The 15,468-nt window shown below is 43.1% G+C and overlaps 1 protein-coding gene across 1 annotated transcript in view; it reads left to right on the forward strand.

Annotated features, from left to right (window-relative positions):
- Positions 1-1,633: 1,633 nt before the first annotated feature.
- Positions 1,634-15,468, forward strand: part of DEPTOR (DEP domain containing MTOR interacting protein) — a 185,524-nt gene continuing 171,689 nt past the window's right edge. The window contains exon 1 of the mRNA XM_023224703.1: positions 1,634-1,939. Coding sequence (XP_023080471.1) covers positions 1,818-1,939 — 122 coding nt within the window. The 5' untranslated portion in view covers positions 1,634-1,817. The remainder of the gene's footprint in view (positions 1,940-15,468) is intronic.

Consider the following 15,468-nt stretch of genomic DNA (forward strand, 5'->3'; position numbering starts at 1 on the left):
AGATTAAAACATGAGCAACAGACACCTTTTAATCTCATTAACTCTGGGACTTCTGTTCAATGATTTATATATTTTATGCAGAATAAGACTCTTAGAATTACAGTCACCTAGAACTATGTCTGCCTTGGTCTACATGTCTATTGTGGCCTATTTAAAAAGTTAAGAAACTTAAATAATTTCTTTTGGCAAAAGAGTCACCTAACATCTGTCTCATGCAGAGTCAGAGCAGGTCTGCTCATGGATGCTCAAGGGAGTTGGACAACTATTCTTTTTCTGGAGTGGGGCTGAGTATGGCCTTGGGAATCTGCGGAACCAGGGTTTAAGGGCTGCCTAACTTTCTAGGCAAACTACTTCATCCTTCTATACTTAAGCTTTCTCATTTGTAAGTTGAAAATAATACCGAACTCCAGGGTTTTGTGAGGATAAGGTGTTTAGCACAATGTAAAGCACAGAATAAATGCTCAACACACATGAATACTGCCATAAACATTACTTCGCCTTCCTGCAGACCAACTCCAACTCTGCATGAAACAGAAAAACGGAACATTTATTTGGTGCTAATCAAATTTCCTTTCATAATCTTTTACGGGTAGACAATACCATTGTATCCCCATTTTAAGAGGCAGTCTTTTAGTCTTTTCAAAGCATAACTTTGAAGCCAGAATGGCCTGGGTTAGATTTCTTCTTATACGTATTATTATTATTTGAGACGGAGTCTCGCTTTTGCTGCCTAGGCTGGAGTGCAATGGCACTAACTCGGCTCACCCGAGCTCGGCTCACAGCAACCTCCGCCTCCCGGGTTCGAGCGATTCTCCTGCCTCAGCCTCCCAAGTAGCTAGGATTACATGCATGCACCACCACGCCTGGCTAATTTTGTATTTTTAGTAGAGATGGGGTTTCTTCATATTGGTCAGGCTGGTCTGGAACTCCTGATCTCAGGTGATCTGCCCGCCTCAGCCTCCCAAAGTGCTGGGTTTACAGGCATGAGCCGCTGTGCCCGGCTCTTCTTATGCTTATTATTTGCTTGCTTTAGACAAGTAACTTCACCTCTCCAAGCCTGCATCCTGATGCAAAACCAACACCAATATCCATTTTATGATTTATTGTAATAATTAAACGAGGTAATAACATATCTGAAGTATCTTTAATGCAGCAGATGTCAAAAAGTGGTAGCCGTAATTATTTTTATTTTGTAAGGGAGGATTAAACACATTTAAATAGGACATCACAGGAGTGGATGGAGCTGGATCCCAGGTCGGACTGATTCCTAGGCCTGCGTTCCTTATTGATTACAACGTAAGACAAATAAGTTGTCTTTGGTGAGAGAGGCTGGGGAGAGAAGAATGTTTAATTTCACTGTTGACCATTTGGCCAGATTGTTGAATTATGTTTTGTTCTTTGGCAACTTGGGGTATGAAACGTACAATAAAAACGCCTTCACACTAGTAACTTCCAGCCTTGTCCCTAGGATTCTACAGCATGAGCTTTGTGGGTAAAGAGAAGCTCACCAAATTCAGCCTCCAGCAGCACACACAGCTCGGAAGCAGCGCCCCGCCCAGATGTTTATATTTTGCTCCATCGGCCCCGCCCCCCGACCACGAGGGGCTCTAGCCACGCCCCCAAGCTCAAGTTTCTGGGGCCGGACTAGCCCAGCGCGTCTGCCTACCCACAGGGATTCCCTCTCCAGCCAATCCGGTCAGAGCAGTGGAGCTGCCCCGAACAAAGATGGCGCGGGAGGCGTCTGTGAGGGCAGACTGATCCGAGCACCCAAACCCTCGGCGGACAGCGGAGCCAGTGGTAGCGGCACGGCCCCAACCATGGAGGAGGGCGGCAGCACTGGCAGTGCTGCTAGTGACAGCAGTACCAGCGGGAGTGGCGGGGCGCAGCAAAGGGAGCTGGAGCGCATGGCTGAGGTCTTGGTCACCGGGGAGCAGCTACGGTAAGGCAAGAGACACAGCGGGTGAGCTCACGATGGCACTGCCAACGCGTGCCCGCTGCAGTCCTGCGCGCACGCGCTCCCTGGCTCGTGGCTTGCGACTCGTGTGGGGCGCCCGGACGGCTGCAGGCGCGTGGATGGTTCTCGTTGCGCCCGCGCTTAGCGGCTGCAGCCCGGGTCCCTGAGGACTCGCCACGCGGGGCTGCTTGGCAGAAGCCGACGAGCGGGTGGTGCGCCCTGCGCCCTAGCCTGGCTGCTGCAGCCCTGTGCCCGACAGACTCCCTGCCACCCACCGCGCTGTCCGTCTTCCCGTGTACCTGGACGCTGCCAGGCCTCCCGGCTGACAGCCTGCACCTCGTCCGCCAAGGGAGCAAGAGGGGTCGGTGTGGGGTCCCGCGGAGACCCCAGCCCCTCTACTCCTTGCTAAAAGGAGCAAGACCAACGATGGCCTTCACTAGGTTTTCCTTTTTGCTGACAAGTCTTCCTTCACTCCCCTGAGCCTCGGTGTTTTACATCTTTAAAACAGGGCTGATCACCACGCCTCATTTCAAGGACTTTTGTGGGGTTAAACTGAGAGAGCATTTCTGAAACCCTGCACCTATCAGTTAATTGGCACATCGTCCTCAATCATTTGGGTCCGCAAGGGGGCGTGGAGGCACCTTGTCGGGCTGCCTTGAGGCTGTGCCAACTCCCCGGGCTCGCACATTTTGGGCAGCGGGATCCATGGGGACCCTGGCTGCTGCAAGAATTAGAACTTGAGGCGTCTCACGGAACTTGGGAACAAGCGATGACCCCCAGAGTTCCCCTTGCCATTCCAATCCCTGTATGGTCCTTCCTCTAGGGCTGTTTGGGAATAGTGCTTATAGTCTAACTGGTTCTGCAGCTACCCTTCGTGTGGTCATAAATCAGTTTGCCAGGAAAAAAGAAAACCCAGCTCTGCGGCGTTTGAGCCACAACTTGTACTCGGGCCCCTGTTCCTTCTAGTTCTTAGCCTGAATTCCCCAGCTCGTTTTGGTGTGTAAGTGGCTGTGTTTCAGGACCTGAAAGAGTGTCTTGCAAAGGTCTCTGAAGGAAACCAATATTGGAAGTCAGAATTAACTGATTTTTAATGTTACAAAAGGCAAATTGCGCCTATCGATTCTTTGTTGATTTTTAAAAAATATGTGGTCAAAATTAATTTCCTTCATCAAGAGTACTTTCTAATGAAACCTGTCAAGCGTGTCTGTGTGAAGGGACCACCAAACAAGCTTTGTGTGAGCAATAAAGCTTTTTAATCACCTGGGTGCAGGCAGACTGAATCTAAAAAGGAGTCAGCGAAGGGAGATGGGGAAGGGGTTGCTTTATAGGAGTTGGGTAGATAATGGATAATGGTGTAAGTTTGTGAGGTGCTGTCCAAGAAGGCAGGGGTGACTGCGTAAAGCCCTGTTGTAAAGAGTAGAGTAAGGAAGAAGAGACCTGATATCCCCTGGAGAATAAATGTTGAAGGAGCAGGAGGGTGTCTTGCTGAGAAGATTCAAAGGAGCGGCTACAAAGTAGAAGGTCATCAATATATTGAACAAGGAGAGAAGCAGAGGGGTGGAAAGAAAGTAAATCATGAGAAAGGGCTTGGCTGAAGTAATGAGGGCTGTCCCTGAAGACTTTTGGCAGCACAGCCCAGGTAAGCTGTTGGGACTGATGGGTGTCAGGGTCAGTCCAGGTAAAAGCAAAGAGAGGCTGGGACGAGGGGTGCAGAGGAATAGTGAAAAAAGCATCTTTAAGATCAAGAACGGAATAGTGAGTTGTGGAGGAAGGTATTGAGGACAAAAGAGTGTACAGGTTGGGCACCACAGGGTGGACAGGCAAAACAATTTGGTTGGTAAGGCGCAGATCCTGAACTAACCTGTAAGACTTGTACGGTTTTGGGACAGGTGAAATGGGGGAATTGTAAGGAGAGTTTGGAGGCTTTAGAAGCCCAAGCTGTAGCAGGCGAGTGATAGCAGGCTTCAGTCCCTTTAAAGCCTGCTATGGGAAAGAAAGTTCAATTTCTCTGCTCTTCATTACTGGGCCATCTTTTTAAAAGTCTTCCATTGGATAAGGTTACTTCTTTTTCATTTATTTTACAAACATTAAATTGCATGATGGCTCTTTTTGTCCAGCAAGTACTTCTTCCTTCAAGATGCAGTTTAAATGCCTCTTCCTCGCAGTCCCCAGAGCATTTGTTATTCCCTGCTTTTCTAGAGCCTCTCTGCACTGCAGCAGTTTTGAGAGCCATCCTTGTCACACAGGAGTTAGACCTGGGTTTGAATGACTGCTCCACCATTATGTAGGCAAGTGTCAGCATTAAGTTGTTTCGAGGAAGACTTTAAGCTAGATTGAATCTTGGCTTTGCTGCTTACTAGTGTGGGACCTTGGACAAGTTAGTGCGCCCGTAATCCTAGCCCTTTGGGAGACCAAGGCAGGTGGATCCCTTGAGGCCTGGAGTTTGAGACTAGCCTGACCAACATAGCGAAACCTCATCTCTACTAAAAAATACAAGAATTAGCCGGGTGTGGTGGGGCACACTTGTAATCCCAGCTACTTGGGAGGCTGAGGCGAGAGGATTGGTTGAACCTGGGAGGCAGAGGTCGCAGTGAGCCAAGATAGCGCCACTGCACTCCAGCCTGGACAACAGAGTGAGCCTCCATCTCAAAAAAAAAAAAAAAAAAAAGAATGAAGAACGATGGGTAATAATGGAATTTACTTCATAGTATTACTATGAGGATTAGATGAGTTAGTGCTTAGAACAGTTTCTGATAGATAGGTAGTAAGCACCAGGTTAACGTTAGCTAAGGTAGAGTTCTGTGACCTTGGACAAGTAAATTCACTTCTCTGAGTCTCTGTTTCTGCGTTTGAAAAAGACAATGAAGATGAGTGTATTTCATGGAGTTGTGAGAATTTGCCCCTGGGCTTCATGTATTAATGAGCATTCAACAAATAGTTCCTGGAATTAATTAGTATTATTGGTCTCTCTGCATCACTGCATGTGACTTCCAGCCAAGCAAGATCAGGCAGGAAGGACTGGGTGGTGGTGAAGAGCGCAGGATATAGAACTAGGCTGCCTGGGTTCTTATTCTGCCTCCACCATTTATTCTGTAACTTTAGGACAATATGTTTAGCGTTTCTGTGCCTCAGTTTCCCCTTCTATGAAATGTTATTCTGATGACACTTCTTCAGGAGCTCTGTGAGGATTAAATGAGATGCTACACGTAAAAGGCTTAGTAAATGTTAGCCACTTAATTCTACTTTGGAAAATTTTAATCATTGCTCTTTTTTTATCTCAACTGTTTTGGCACTGTAACTAGCACATAGTAACTAAATGAATACTATAAGTATTCAATATGCTTCTGTTAGTACAGAGCAATATAATAGTCAGAATTTAGGAATTAAAGTGGTTGTATGCCTGGTTTCCTAGTTATTGGAGGGTTGGAAGTTCAGTCATTATTGTCACTTTCACAAAGAGTTCTTCTGTCTGCAGCTACCCTCTCACTGCAGGGTTGTAAGTGCTTTGCAATGTCCAGGCCTCCTGCCTCTAAGTGCTTCACACACTCTCAGTTCCCCTCTGCTTTCTCTCGTTTTGCATTACTTTCTGGGTCATCAAAGATGAGGTAGAGGTGATAAGAGGAAACCAAGGACTGGGATTTGAAATAAAAAATTTGGCCTCTAGACCCAGTTCTATCAATTTCTTTTTCTTTCTTTAATTGTAGCTATGCCCCCTTAAGCAAGTCACTTAACCTCTCTAGTCCTAAGCGTCCTTCCCTACAGAATGAGAATAATAATATCTTCTCACATTAGATTTGTGGTATTGATCAAATAGGGTACAACATGGGAAGAAACTTTGTAAAATAAATCAATAAAGCAAGAAGAGTGTTGTTATGACTATAGTAACCTCCAGATTTGAAATTCGGGGCTGGTTCCACAATCCTGACACTTTATTTGTTATTTGTTGTTTATTTTTTTGAGATGGAGTTTCACTCTGGTTGCCCAGGCTGGAGTGCAATGACGCGATCTGGGCTCACTGCAACCTCTGCCTCCAGGGTTCAAGCGATTCTCCTGCCCTAGACTCCCAAGTAGCTGGGATTACAGGCATTTGCCAACATGTCCTCTTTTGTATTTTTTTTATTTATTTTTCTGGAGGCACAAGAATTGCTTGAACCCAGGAGGCGGAGGTTGCGGTTAATTGTGTTGTTTATTTATTTATTTATTTATTTATTTATTTATTTATTTATTTATTTATAGTAGAGACTGGATTTCTCCATGTTGGTCAGGCTGGCCTCCAACTCCCGACCTCAGGTTATCCACTCGCCTCGCCCTTCCAAAGTGCTGAGATTGCAGACATAAGCCACTGCACCCAGCCAATCCTGACACTTTTTTTTTTTTTTTGAGATGGAGTCTCGCTCTGTCACCAGGCTGGAGTGCAGTGGCGCAATCTTGGCTCACTGCAACCTCTGCCTCCCGGGTTCAAGCAATTCTGCCTCAGCCTTCCAAGTAGCTGGGACTACAGGTGCGTACCACCACACCCAGGTAATTTTTTTTTTGTATTTTAGTAGAGACACGGTTTCACCGTCTTGACCAGAATGGTCTCGATTTCTTGACCTCATGATCCACCCGCCTTGGTCTCCCAAAGTGCTGGAATTATAGGTGTGAGCCACCGCACCTGGCCAATCCTGACACTTTAAAGGGTAGTTGGTTGTATAAGGACAAGAAATTAACTAACATACCTGAAAATGTCTCTTGTTTCCTTTTTCAGCTTAACTGCAGGACCCATTTGTTCAATTTTCTTCATATTTTTCCCTTGTCATAAAAGATTTTACTTCCTTCCCCCAATGTCTTTCTGGTTTTGTATCTTAAAGATGCATTTGGGGCTGGGCGTGGTGGCTTAACACCTATAATCACAGCACTTTGGGAGGCCGAGGTGGGCAGATCACCTGAGGTCGGGAGTTCGAGACCAGCCTGACCAACATGGAGAAACCCCATCTCTACTAAAAATACAAAATTAGCCAGGCGTGGTGGCACATGCCTGTAATTTCAGCTACTCGGGAGGCTAAGGCAGGAGAATTGCTTGAACCCAGGAGGCAAAGGTTGCAGTGAGCCGAGATCGCGCCATTGCACTCCAGCCTAGGCAACAAGAGTGAAACTCCGTCTCAAAAAAAGAAAAAATGATGCATTTGGATACTACTTCACAGCCCCCAGCATGAGTATAACAGAAAAGACAGTCACAAGTGTTTGTGAGAATGTGGAGAAATTAGAACCCCTACATACTGCTTGGTGGGAATGTCAAATGGTACAGCCACTTTGGAAAAAAATTTGGCAGCTCCTCAAATAGTAAACATAGAGTTATCATATGACCTAGAAATTCTGCTTCTAAGTATATACCTAGAAGAAATGAGAAAACATGTCTACATAAAATCTTGTACACAAATGTTCATAGCAGTATTAGTCATAATAATAAAAAACAGGGCTGGTGCAGTGGCTAATGCCTGTTAATCCCAGAAATTTGGGAGGCTGAGGTGGGTGGATTGCCTGAAGTCAGGAGTTCCAGACCAACCTAGACAACATGGAGAAACCCTGTCTCTACTAAAAATACAAAAATTATCTGGGCATGGTGGTGCACGCCTGTAGTCCCATCTACTCAGGAGGCTGAGGCACAAGAATCGCTTTAACCCAGGAGGCAGAGGTTGCAGTAAGCTGAGATTGCACCATGACACTCCAGCCTGGGTAACAGAGCAAGATTCTGTCTCAAATAAATAAATAATCAAGGGGCCACACATGGGGGCTCACGCCTGTAACCAGCACTTTGGGAGGCCGAGGTGGGCAGATCACTTGAGGTCGGGAGTTCGAGACCAGACTGACCAACATAGAGAAACCCTGCCTCTACTAAAAATACAAAATTAGCTGGGCATGGTGGCATATGCCTGTAATCCCAACTACTCAAGAGACTGAGGCAGGAGAGTCACTTGAACCCGGCAGGCGGAGGTTGCAGTAAGCTAAGACCTTGTTACCCAGGCCATTGCACTCCAGCCTGGGTAACAAGAGCAAAACTCCATCTCAAAAATAAATATATAAATGATCAAAAACAGAAACAGCTCAAATATCTATTAACTGATAAATGGATAAACGATATGTGATATATCCATATAATGGAATATTATTCAGCAATAAAAAGGATTGGCCATATAATGCAATGACATTTATCTATCTATCTATCTATCTATCTATCTATCTATCTATCTATCCATCTATCTATCTATCTGGGATGGAATCTCACTCCGCAGTGGCTCATGCCTGTAATCCCAGCACTTTGGTAGACTGGGGCAGGTGGATCACGAGGTCAGGCATTCAAGACCAGCCTGGCCAAGATGGTGAAACCTCGTCTCTACTAAAAATACAAAAATTAGCCAGGTGAGGTGTCAGGTGCCTGTAGTCCCAGCTACTTGGGAGGCTGAGGCAGGAGAATTGCTTGAACCCAGACGGCAGAGGTTGCAGTGAGCCGAGATCACACCACTGCACTCCAGCCTGGGTGACAGAGCAAGACTCTGTCTAGAATAGAATAGAATAGAATAGAATAGAATAGAATAGAATAATCCAACAATATCACTATTCTCTTTCTATAAATGGTAGTAATTATAATAATAACAATAACACTTACATGGCACCTATTACCTGCTAAGGACTCTTCTAAGCACTTTATGTATAGTAATGCCTTTAATCTTTAGAGCAACTCTGTATGGTAGATTCTTTTATTACTTTTATTTCGTAGATTAAAAAATTGAGGAAAAGATCATTTAAACCAACAGACTGTAGATTATTCAGCCGGAAAATTATGGGAGAGTTGAGAGCTTCTGCTCTTAAGCCACAATAGTGTTCCCAACTAGTGACTTACAGGATTAAAAAAAATGAAACACTGAAACAACTTTAAAACAGAATCATGTATATAAGAATATCACATTGCAGTGTGACAACTTTGGTAAACAAAAAAGTAGACAAGTAGCTTTTCCATTCTGTTGGGGAAAATCTAATTTATTCCTGTATTTATATTTTGACAAGTTAGGATTGTTACTTTCTCTACTAAATATTAAACTCAATCTTTCTTGACATGTGGTTTTGAAAAGTGAATTTGGACTCCACTGATTCAGAATTTGTAACCATTTTAATGGGAAGATAAATTGCAGTTCTATTTTGCCATCTGTGAGAATGGGAGTAGGGTAGGGAAGAGAATTAAGAATGTATAATAAAGAGAATGCTTAAATAGAAAATGCGTTGATCATCAATTTCACTTTAATTCATTTAATTTCATTAATTCATAATTAATTTCACTTTTGCTCCTCTACCAAGATGAAATGTGCTAATTACAACAATCTTATCCAATCACTAAGGCTGACTTCCCAAAAGCAACTTACTAGGCTATGAGTTTAGTTAGCTAAATTGGAGGAAATGCAGTTCTTTCAAATTGTTTGTCACCTTTGCCTTTTTTCTATAACAGGCTGTCTTTCAGGCTCTTACAGGCTTGATATTGTCTTTTTAATAAAAACGTCCTTAATAAATATTGAATTGCTTTCCTGAATTTATTTTGCAAATGTTAATGCAGTTTCCAGAGAAAAGGTAAAATCAGGCCAGGTGTGGTGGGTCAGGCCTGCAATCCTAGCACTCTGGGAGGCCGAGGTGGGCAGATCACTTGAAGTCAGAAGTTCCAGACCAGCCTGGCCAACATAGTGAAATGCCATCTCTGCTAAAAACACAACAAAAATTAGCTGGGCATGGTAGTGCGTGCTTGCAATCCCAGCTACTCGGGAGGCTGAGGCAGGATAATCGCTTGAACCAGGAAGGCAGCGGTTGCAGTGAGCCGAGATGGCACCACTGCACTCCAGCCTGGGAGACACAGTGAGACTGTGTCTAAAAAAAAAAAAAAAAAAAAAAAGGAAAAATCAGCCATTGAACCAAAGATCAAGCTCTAATAAATCAAATATGAGATAACAAATTTAGAGCATACACACCAGGAAAAGGAGAAATAATTCATTTTATTCAAACAGGAACCTAAGGAACTTTACAGTTCGTATAGAAATATCTCTGGGGGTGTCCCCTTAGAAGCTAGGACTGAAATTTTCTTCTCCTAAACAGCAGAGAGATATCCTGGAGTCAGGAAATTACTGCCTATACAGATTTTTTACAAAGAAGGCTTTAGGAAATGAAGAGTCCCTGTATTTGGAGTCAATGGTGAAGAGCCTAATTCATGTAGAGTGTTTATTCTATTTTAATTAATTTATGTATTTTTGAGACAGGGTCTCACTCTGTCACCCAGGTGGAGTGCAGTGGTACAATCTTGGCTCACTGCAACCTCTGCCTCCCAGGTTCAAGTGATTCTCCTGCCTCAGCCTCCTGAGTAGCTGGGATTACAGGCATGCGTCACCATGCCTGGCTAATTTTTTTATTTTTAGTAGAGATGGGGTTTCTCCATGTTGGCCAGGCTTGTCTCAAACTCCTGACCTCAGGTGTTCTACCCACCTTGGCCTCCCAAAATGCTAGGATTACAGGGATTAGCCACTGTGCTCGGCCTTGTAATTACTTTTCTAAAAGCCCATTGCTGATATAAGTTATGGCTTCCATCAGCTTTGGAATCAATAAACCTGAAAATAAGTTAAATAAACCTCAAGAAAAGAGACTGCAAGATGAAGGAAGTCATTCTTCTGTCCTGTTCTGTTATTTCTTTCTTTTTTAATTTTAGAAAGAAATACATTGCTGTATCTCTCTCTCTCTCTCTCTTTTTAGACAGGGTTTCACTCTTGTCGCCCAGGTGCAGTGGCATGATCTTGGCTCACTTCAACCTCTGGGTCCCTGGCTGTAGTGATGCTTCCACCTCAACCTCCCAAGTATCTGAGACTCAGGCATGCACCACCACACCTGGTTAATTTTTGTATTTTTTGTAGAGACAGGATCTCGCCATGTGGCCCAGGCTGATCTCAAACTCCTGGATTCCAGCATTCCTCCCACCTCAGCCTCCCAAAGTGCTGATATTAGAGGCCACCAGCACCAGCTTCCTATCCTGTTTTTTCTAGTTTTCATTTGAGTCAGGAGTTCATTTCTCCTTCATTGGTGACTCTTAAATGGTTGGTTTCCATGAGTTTAGTGATTAGGAAATGATGAAGGAAAGAACAAGCAGTCCTTTTTTTCTACACCGTAATTATACATTTCCGTGTTCCATTATCTACCAAGGAGAGGTGGGTACCAAATCTGAGATCCTTGTTCTAGCATTATCGGCCTTAACTAAACTTAGAAGTTTATGTCAGTGATTTTTTTCTATGTATCGTTAGATACATGGGGAACATAGTGAAGATGGAGTAGGGGAGAGGATTTAGTGGTACATACAGCATGCTTGCAAGGTGGTACCTTCAGGATCAACTTGAGCTGTTTTCATCAGGGCTGGCTACGGAGAATCATTTTTTGGTAGCTTTAAAAATATTTGTGAGGTTGGATGGGGAGGTGAGCAGAGAAAACCCACCCTGCAGCGTGAGACAAGATATGGTTTAGGCCCAGATGCAGTGGCTCACGCCTGTAATCCCAGCACTTTGGGAGGCCGAGGCAGGTAGATCACGAGGTCAGGAGATTGAGACCATCCTGGCTAACACGGTGAAACCCTGTCTCTACTAAAAATACAAAAAAGTTAGCCGGGTGTGGTGGTGGATGCCTGTAGTCCCAGCTACTCGGGAGACTGAGGCAGGAGAATGGCATGAACCCAGGAGGCAGAGCTTGCAGTGAGCTGAGATCGCGCCACTGCACTCCAGCCTGGGCGACAGAGTGAGACTCCATCTCAAAAAAAAAAAAAACAAGAAAAAGAAAAAAAATGATATGTTTTAGTATTCCCACTTTTCAGATAACAGCTGTTGCTAGGGTGTGGCAAAAGGGAACAAATGTCATGGCCTGTAGCTTAGGGAAGCCCGTGGCAGCTGCAGAGGAGAAGGTAGGTAGCAGCTGAGGGAGGCTCAAGGTTCAAGTCTTTCCCCTATAATCCTCAGGCTGCTAGTTATAAATCTGTTTGTTTGTGTTTGTTTGCTTTGATCCTTGTGTCTTCCTATTTCCCTGCAACACTTTTACCTACAGATTTTGGGTTCTGATATTTACCCAGAAGCTCCCTTTATTGAGCAAGCCTTGAGCCAGTACGTATCTATGTCTTGGCCTTGCTTAGATCATCCAACTCTATGAAGCTCCCCTTTGAGTGGTGAAACTGTTATAGCTATAGAGAACCAAACTTTGTCCTTTGTATGCAGAGCAGGCAGGATTCAGAAGGACTAGTCCTAGCACAGTACACTCAGTAGCTACTCTGATCTTGACTAAAGGTGTAAGAAACAAATGAACATTTTCATGGCCATTCTCTCATTGCATACCAGCCTAGTTTCATTAGAGTTAGGTTAGAGTTAGAGTGAGATGAAGTTTCTCTGTCGCCCAGACTGGAGAGCAGTGGCACGATCTTGGCTCATTGCAACCTCTGGCTCCCAGATTCAAGCAATTCTCCTGCCTCACCCTCCCCAGTAGCTGGGACTACAGGCACGCACCACCACACCTCACTAATTTCTGTATTTTCAGTAGAGATGGGGTTTCACCATATTGGCTAGGATGGTCTCGAACTCCTGACCTCAAATGATATGCTCACCTCAGCCTCCCAAAGTGCTAGGATTACAGGTATGAGCCACTGCACCTGGCCAGTTGCATTTTGTTATGTATGAAGTTTGGCTAACATCTAACAAATATTGAAATTCTGGAGGAATACTGTGCGAGTGGTGAGTGGTGTCCGAAAGCAAAGAAGATAGTGTAGAAGGGAAACAGTGTAGAAATAAAGAATTATGTGCTGGTTTAAGAACAACCAATACATGAAAAGGCAATTTGCAAAGAAAACAAATACTTTTAGAGGATTGGCTTTTTTTTTTTTTTTTTTCATGTTGAAGGATTGAGCACATATTTCTATTGAGGATCTTGAGTTAGTTTGCTACTTAAAATGCAAGTTCTTTATACAAATAAGGTTTGTGTCCTATTTCCAAACACATACAATGAGTGTGGTAAAGAGGGAATTTCTTTTTTTGTTTTTCTTTTTTGAAGACAGAGTCTCTGTCGCCCAGGCTGGAGTGTGGTGGCGTGTTTGTAACCTCTGCTTCCAGGGTTCAAGCTCACTGCAACCTCCGCTTCTAGGGTTCAAGCAATTCTTGTGCCTCAGCCTCCTGAGTAGCTGGGACTACAGGCATGCACCACCATGCCCAGCTAATTTTTTGTATTTTAGTAGAGATGAGATTTTACCACGTTGTCCAGGCTGGTCTCGAACTTTTGAGCTCAGGCAATCGATCCGTCTTGGATTACAGGCATGAGCTACCTTGCCTGGCCTGAATTTCTTGATTTGAAGAACTATTGTTTTATTTCTTAGTTTCTTTCTCATTTCCCAGGAGGAAAGGAGAATGGGGTAACCTTGGACCCTCTTTTCACTGAAATTTTTTAAAGCACTACTTATTTTTTTACTCTTTAACTTTTCTATATATGAAAGTGACATACACAGAATATATTCACTGCAAAAAGTGGGATTTATTCCCTGTAGTGGTATATGACTGTGTTTTACATTGAAGTGTGAAATGCCCCTTAATCATCTTAAGTTATAATGTGGTTGAAAAATAAGACTTTACCAAAGCTCTTCCTATTTTGTTCTAAGGAGCTGATAATAATAAAACCATTTAGGGATGTGGTTTTGAGGGAATTACCTAATGTATGACTCTGATTCATTTTCCTTCACATTGCTGATCACATTCTACAAACCAGTCATCAATAAAATAAATTCTAACAGTAGAAACAAATTCTACTGTTATCCAGTGAGCATAGCCTAGATCGTCATGAGAGAGGATTAGCAGGCCTTGACGCCATGATAAGGAACATTTTTTCTATTGCCATACTTGAAGAGCCAGAAGCCATCACATAATATTTAAGGACATCTGAGTATAAGCAATAGGAGTGAGCTAGAGCTTTTTCCTCTAACATTGTATTATGAAAAGTCTCAAATGTACAGAAAAGTTTAAAGAATTTTACAGTGAACACTCGTGTCCACCACTTAAGATTCCACAATTAACATTTCACTGTGTTGCTTTATCACATAACTATCTATCTAGCTGTCCCTCTATCCATCCATCAGTTAATTCATCTTTTTTTGGAAAGTATTTCAGAGTACATTGTAGACAATAATACACTTTTCCTAAAACCTTCAGCCATCAGTGTACTGACTAGTAAGTATTCACTATTTGCTTTTGGTTCTTTTTTTCAGAGATAAAATATATATAGAATAAAATATACCATTTGATGAATATTGACTAAGGAAATTGCACATCTATGCAATCCAAATCCCTATCCAGATATTTTTTAATGCTTTTGACTGCAAGAAACAGACAATCAACTTAAACTTACTGCCTCCAATAAGTGGAAGTTCAGGATATTCAATGCCTTGAAATTTAAGTCATTCTCTGCAATTCTTTTGGTTCTCTTTTGTAGCTCCTTCATGAGCCAGCTTTTTTATTGGTTGGCTTCATCTTCCAGCCAGTGGTAGAACAGGAATTTCAGGCCTCATATGGCTTATAATAATGTCCAGGAGAAAGAGAAGCATTTCCACTCAGGATTCCAATCACAAGTCCTGAGGTTCACCCTAATTGCGCTGGTTAGGTCACATGTCTATTCCTGAGTCGGTGGGACTGTAGCCAGGGGAGGGGAATGACACAAGCCAAGGAGGCATCTCCCCCAATACATACACACAGACACACATATATATACACAGACACACACACATGTACACACACAGACACACACACATACACACAGATACACACACACAGACACACACATACACGCAGACACACATACACACACAGACACATACAGGAGTCATTCCACGATTCACGCACAACCCTATTCTACCACTTCCAGAAAAATTGCGCTGGTTAATATAATTTTCTGCTATTTTGAGAAAGGGAAAATCCCACTAGTATATGTTGTTTTGAGAAACAGAAGAATAGTGTAACAAATTAGAAAATACTCCAGTGAAAAGACAATTTTTTATTTCTTTGCAAATGTAAAACTACGATGCAGGAGGTCAACACTGTGATAGTAATCCCTGAACTTATAATAGACAACTATATTTCAGCTAATTTTATGAGAATTTCTTTTAAACAAACCTTATTTTTGGCAAATGATACCATTTCTTCACTTGCTCAGCTCATATTTACTCAGTGCCTGTTATTCATCAGGCATCTCAGTACTTGCTGTGAGAGATACAAAGTGAAATAAGAGGTTTTTATTCTTGAGCAGCTCAAAATATATCCTGCCCTGTTTTACTAAGTGTGTGTACTAACTGGAATTCATGACCTAAAACCACATTATATTAAAGACTATGGAGAAATGGTTATGTGTTTTTTACCAGTTATTCCTCTCCTCTTCTCTCTTCTCTCTCTTCTCTCTTCTTCTTCTTCTTCTTCTTCTTCTTCTTCTTCTTCTTCTTCTTC

Source organism: Piliocolobus tephrosceles, chromosome 7, assembly GCF_002776525.5.
Source record: "Piliocolobus tephrosceles isolate RC106 chromosome 7, ASM277652v3, whole genome shotgun sequence".
In the NCBI taxonomy this organism is placed as follows: Eukaryota; Metazoa; Chordata; class Mammalia; order Primates; family Cercopithecidae; genus Piliocolobus; species Piliocolobus tephrosceles.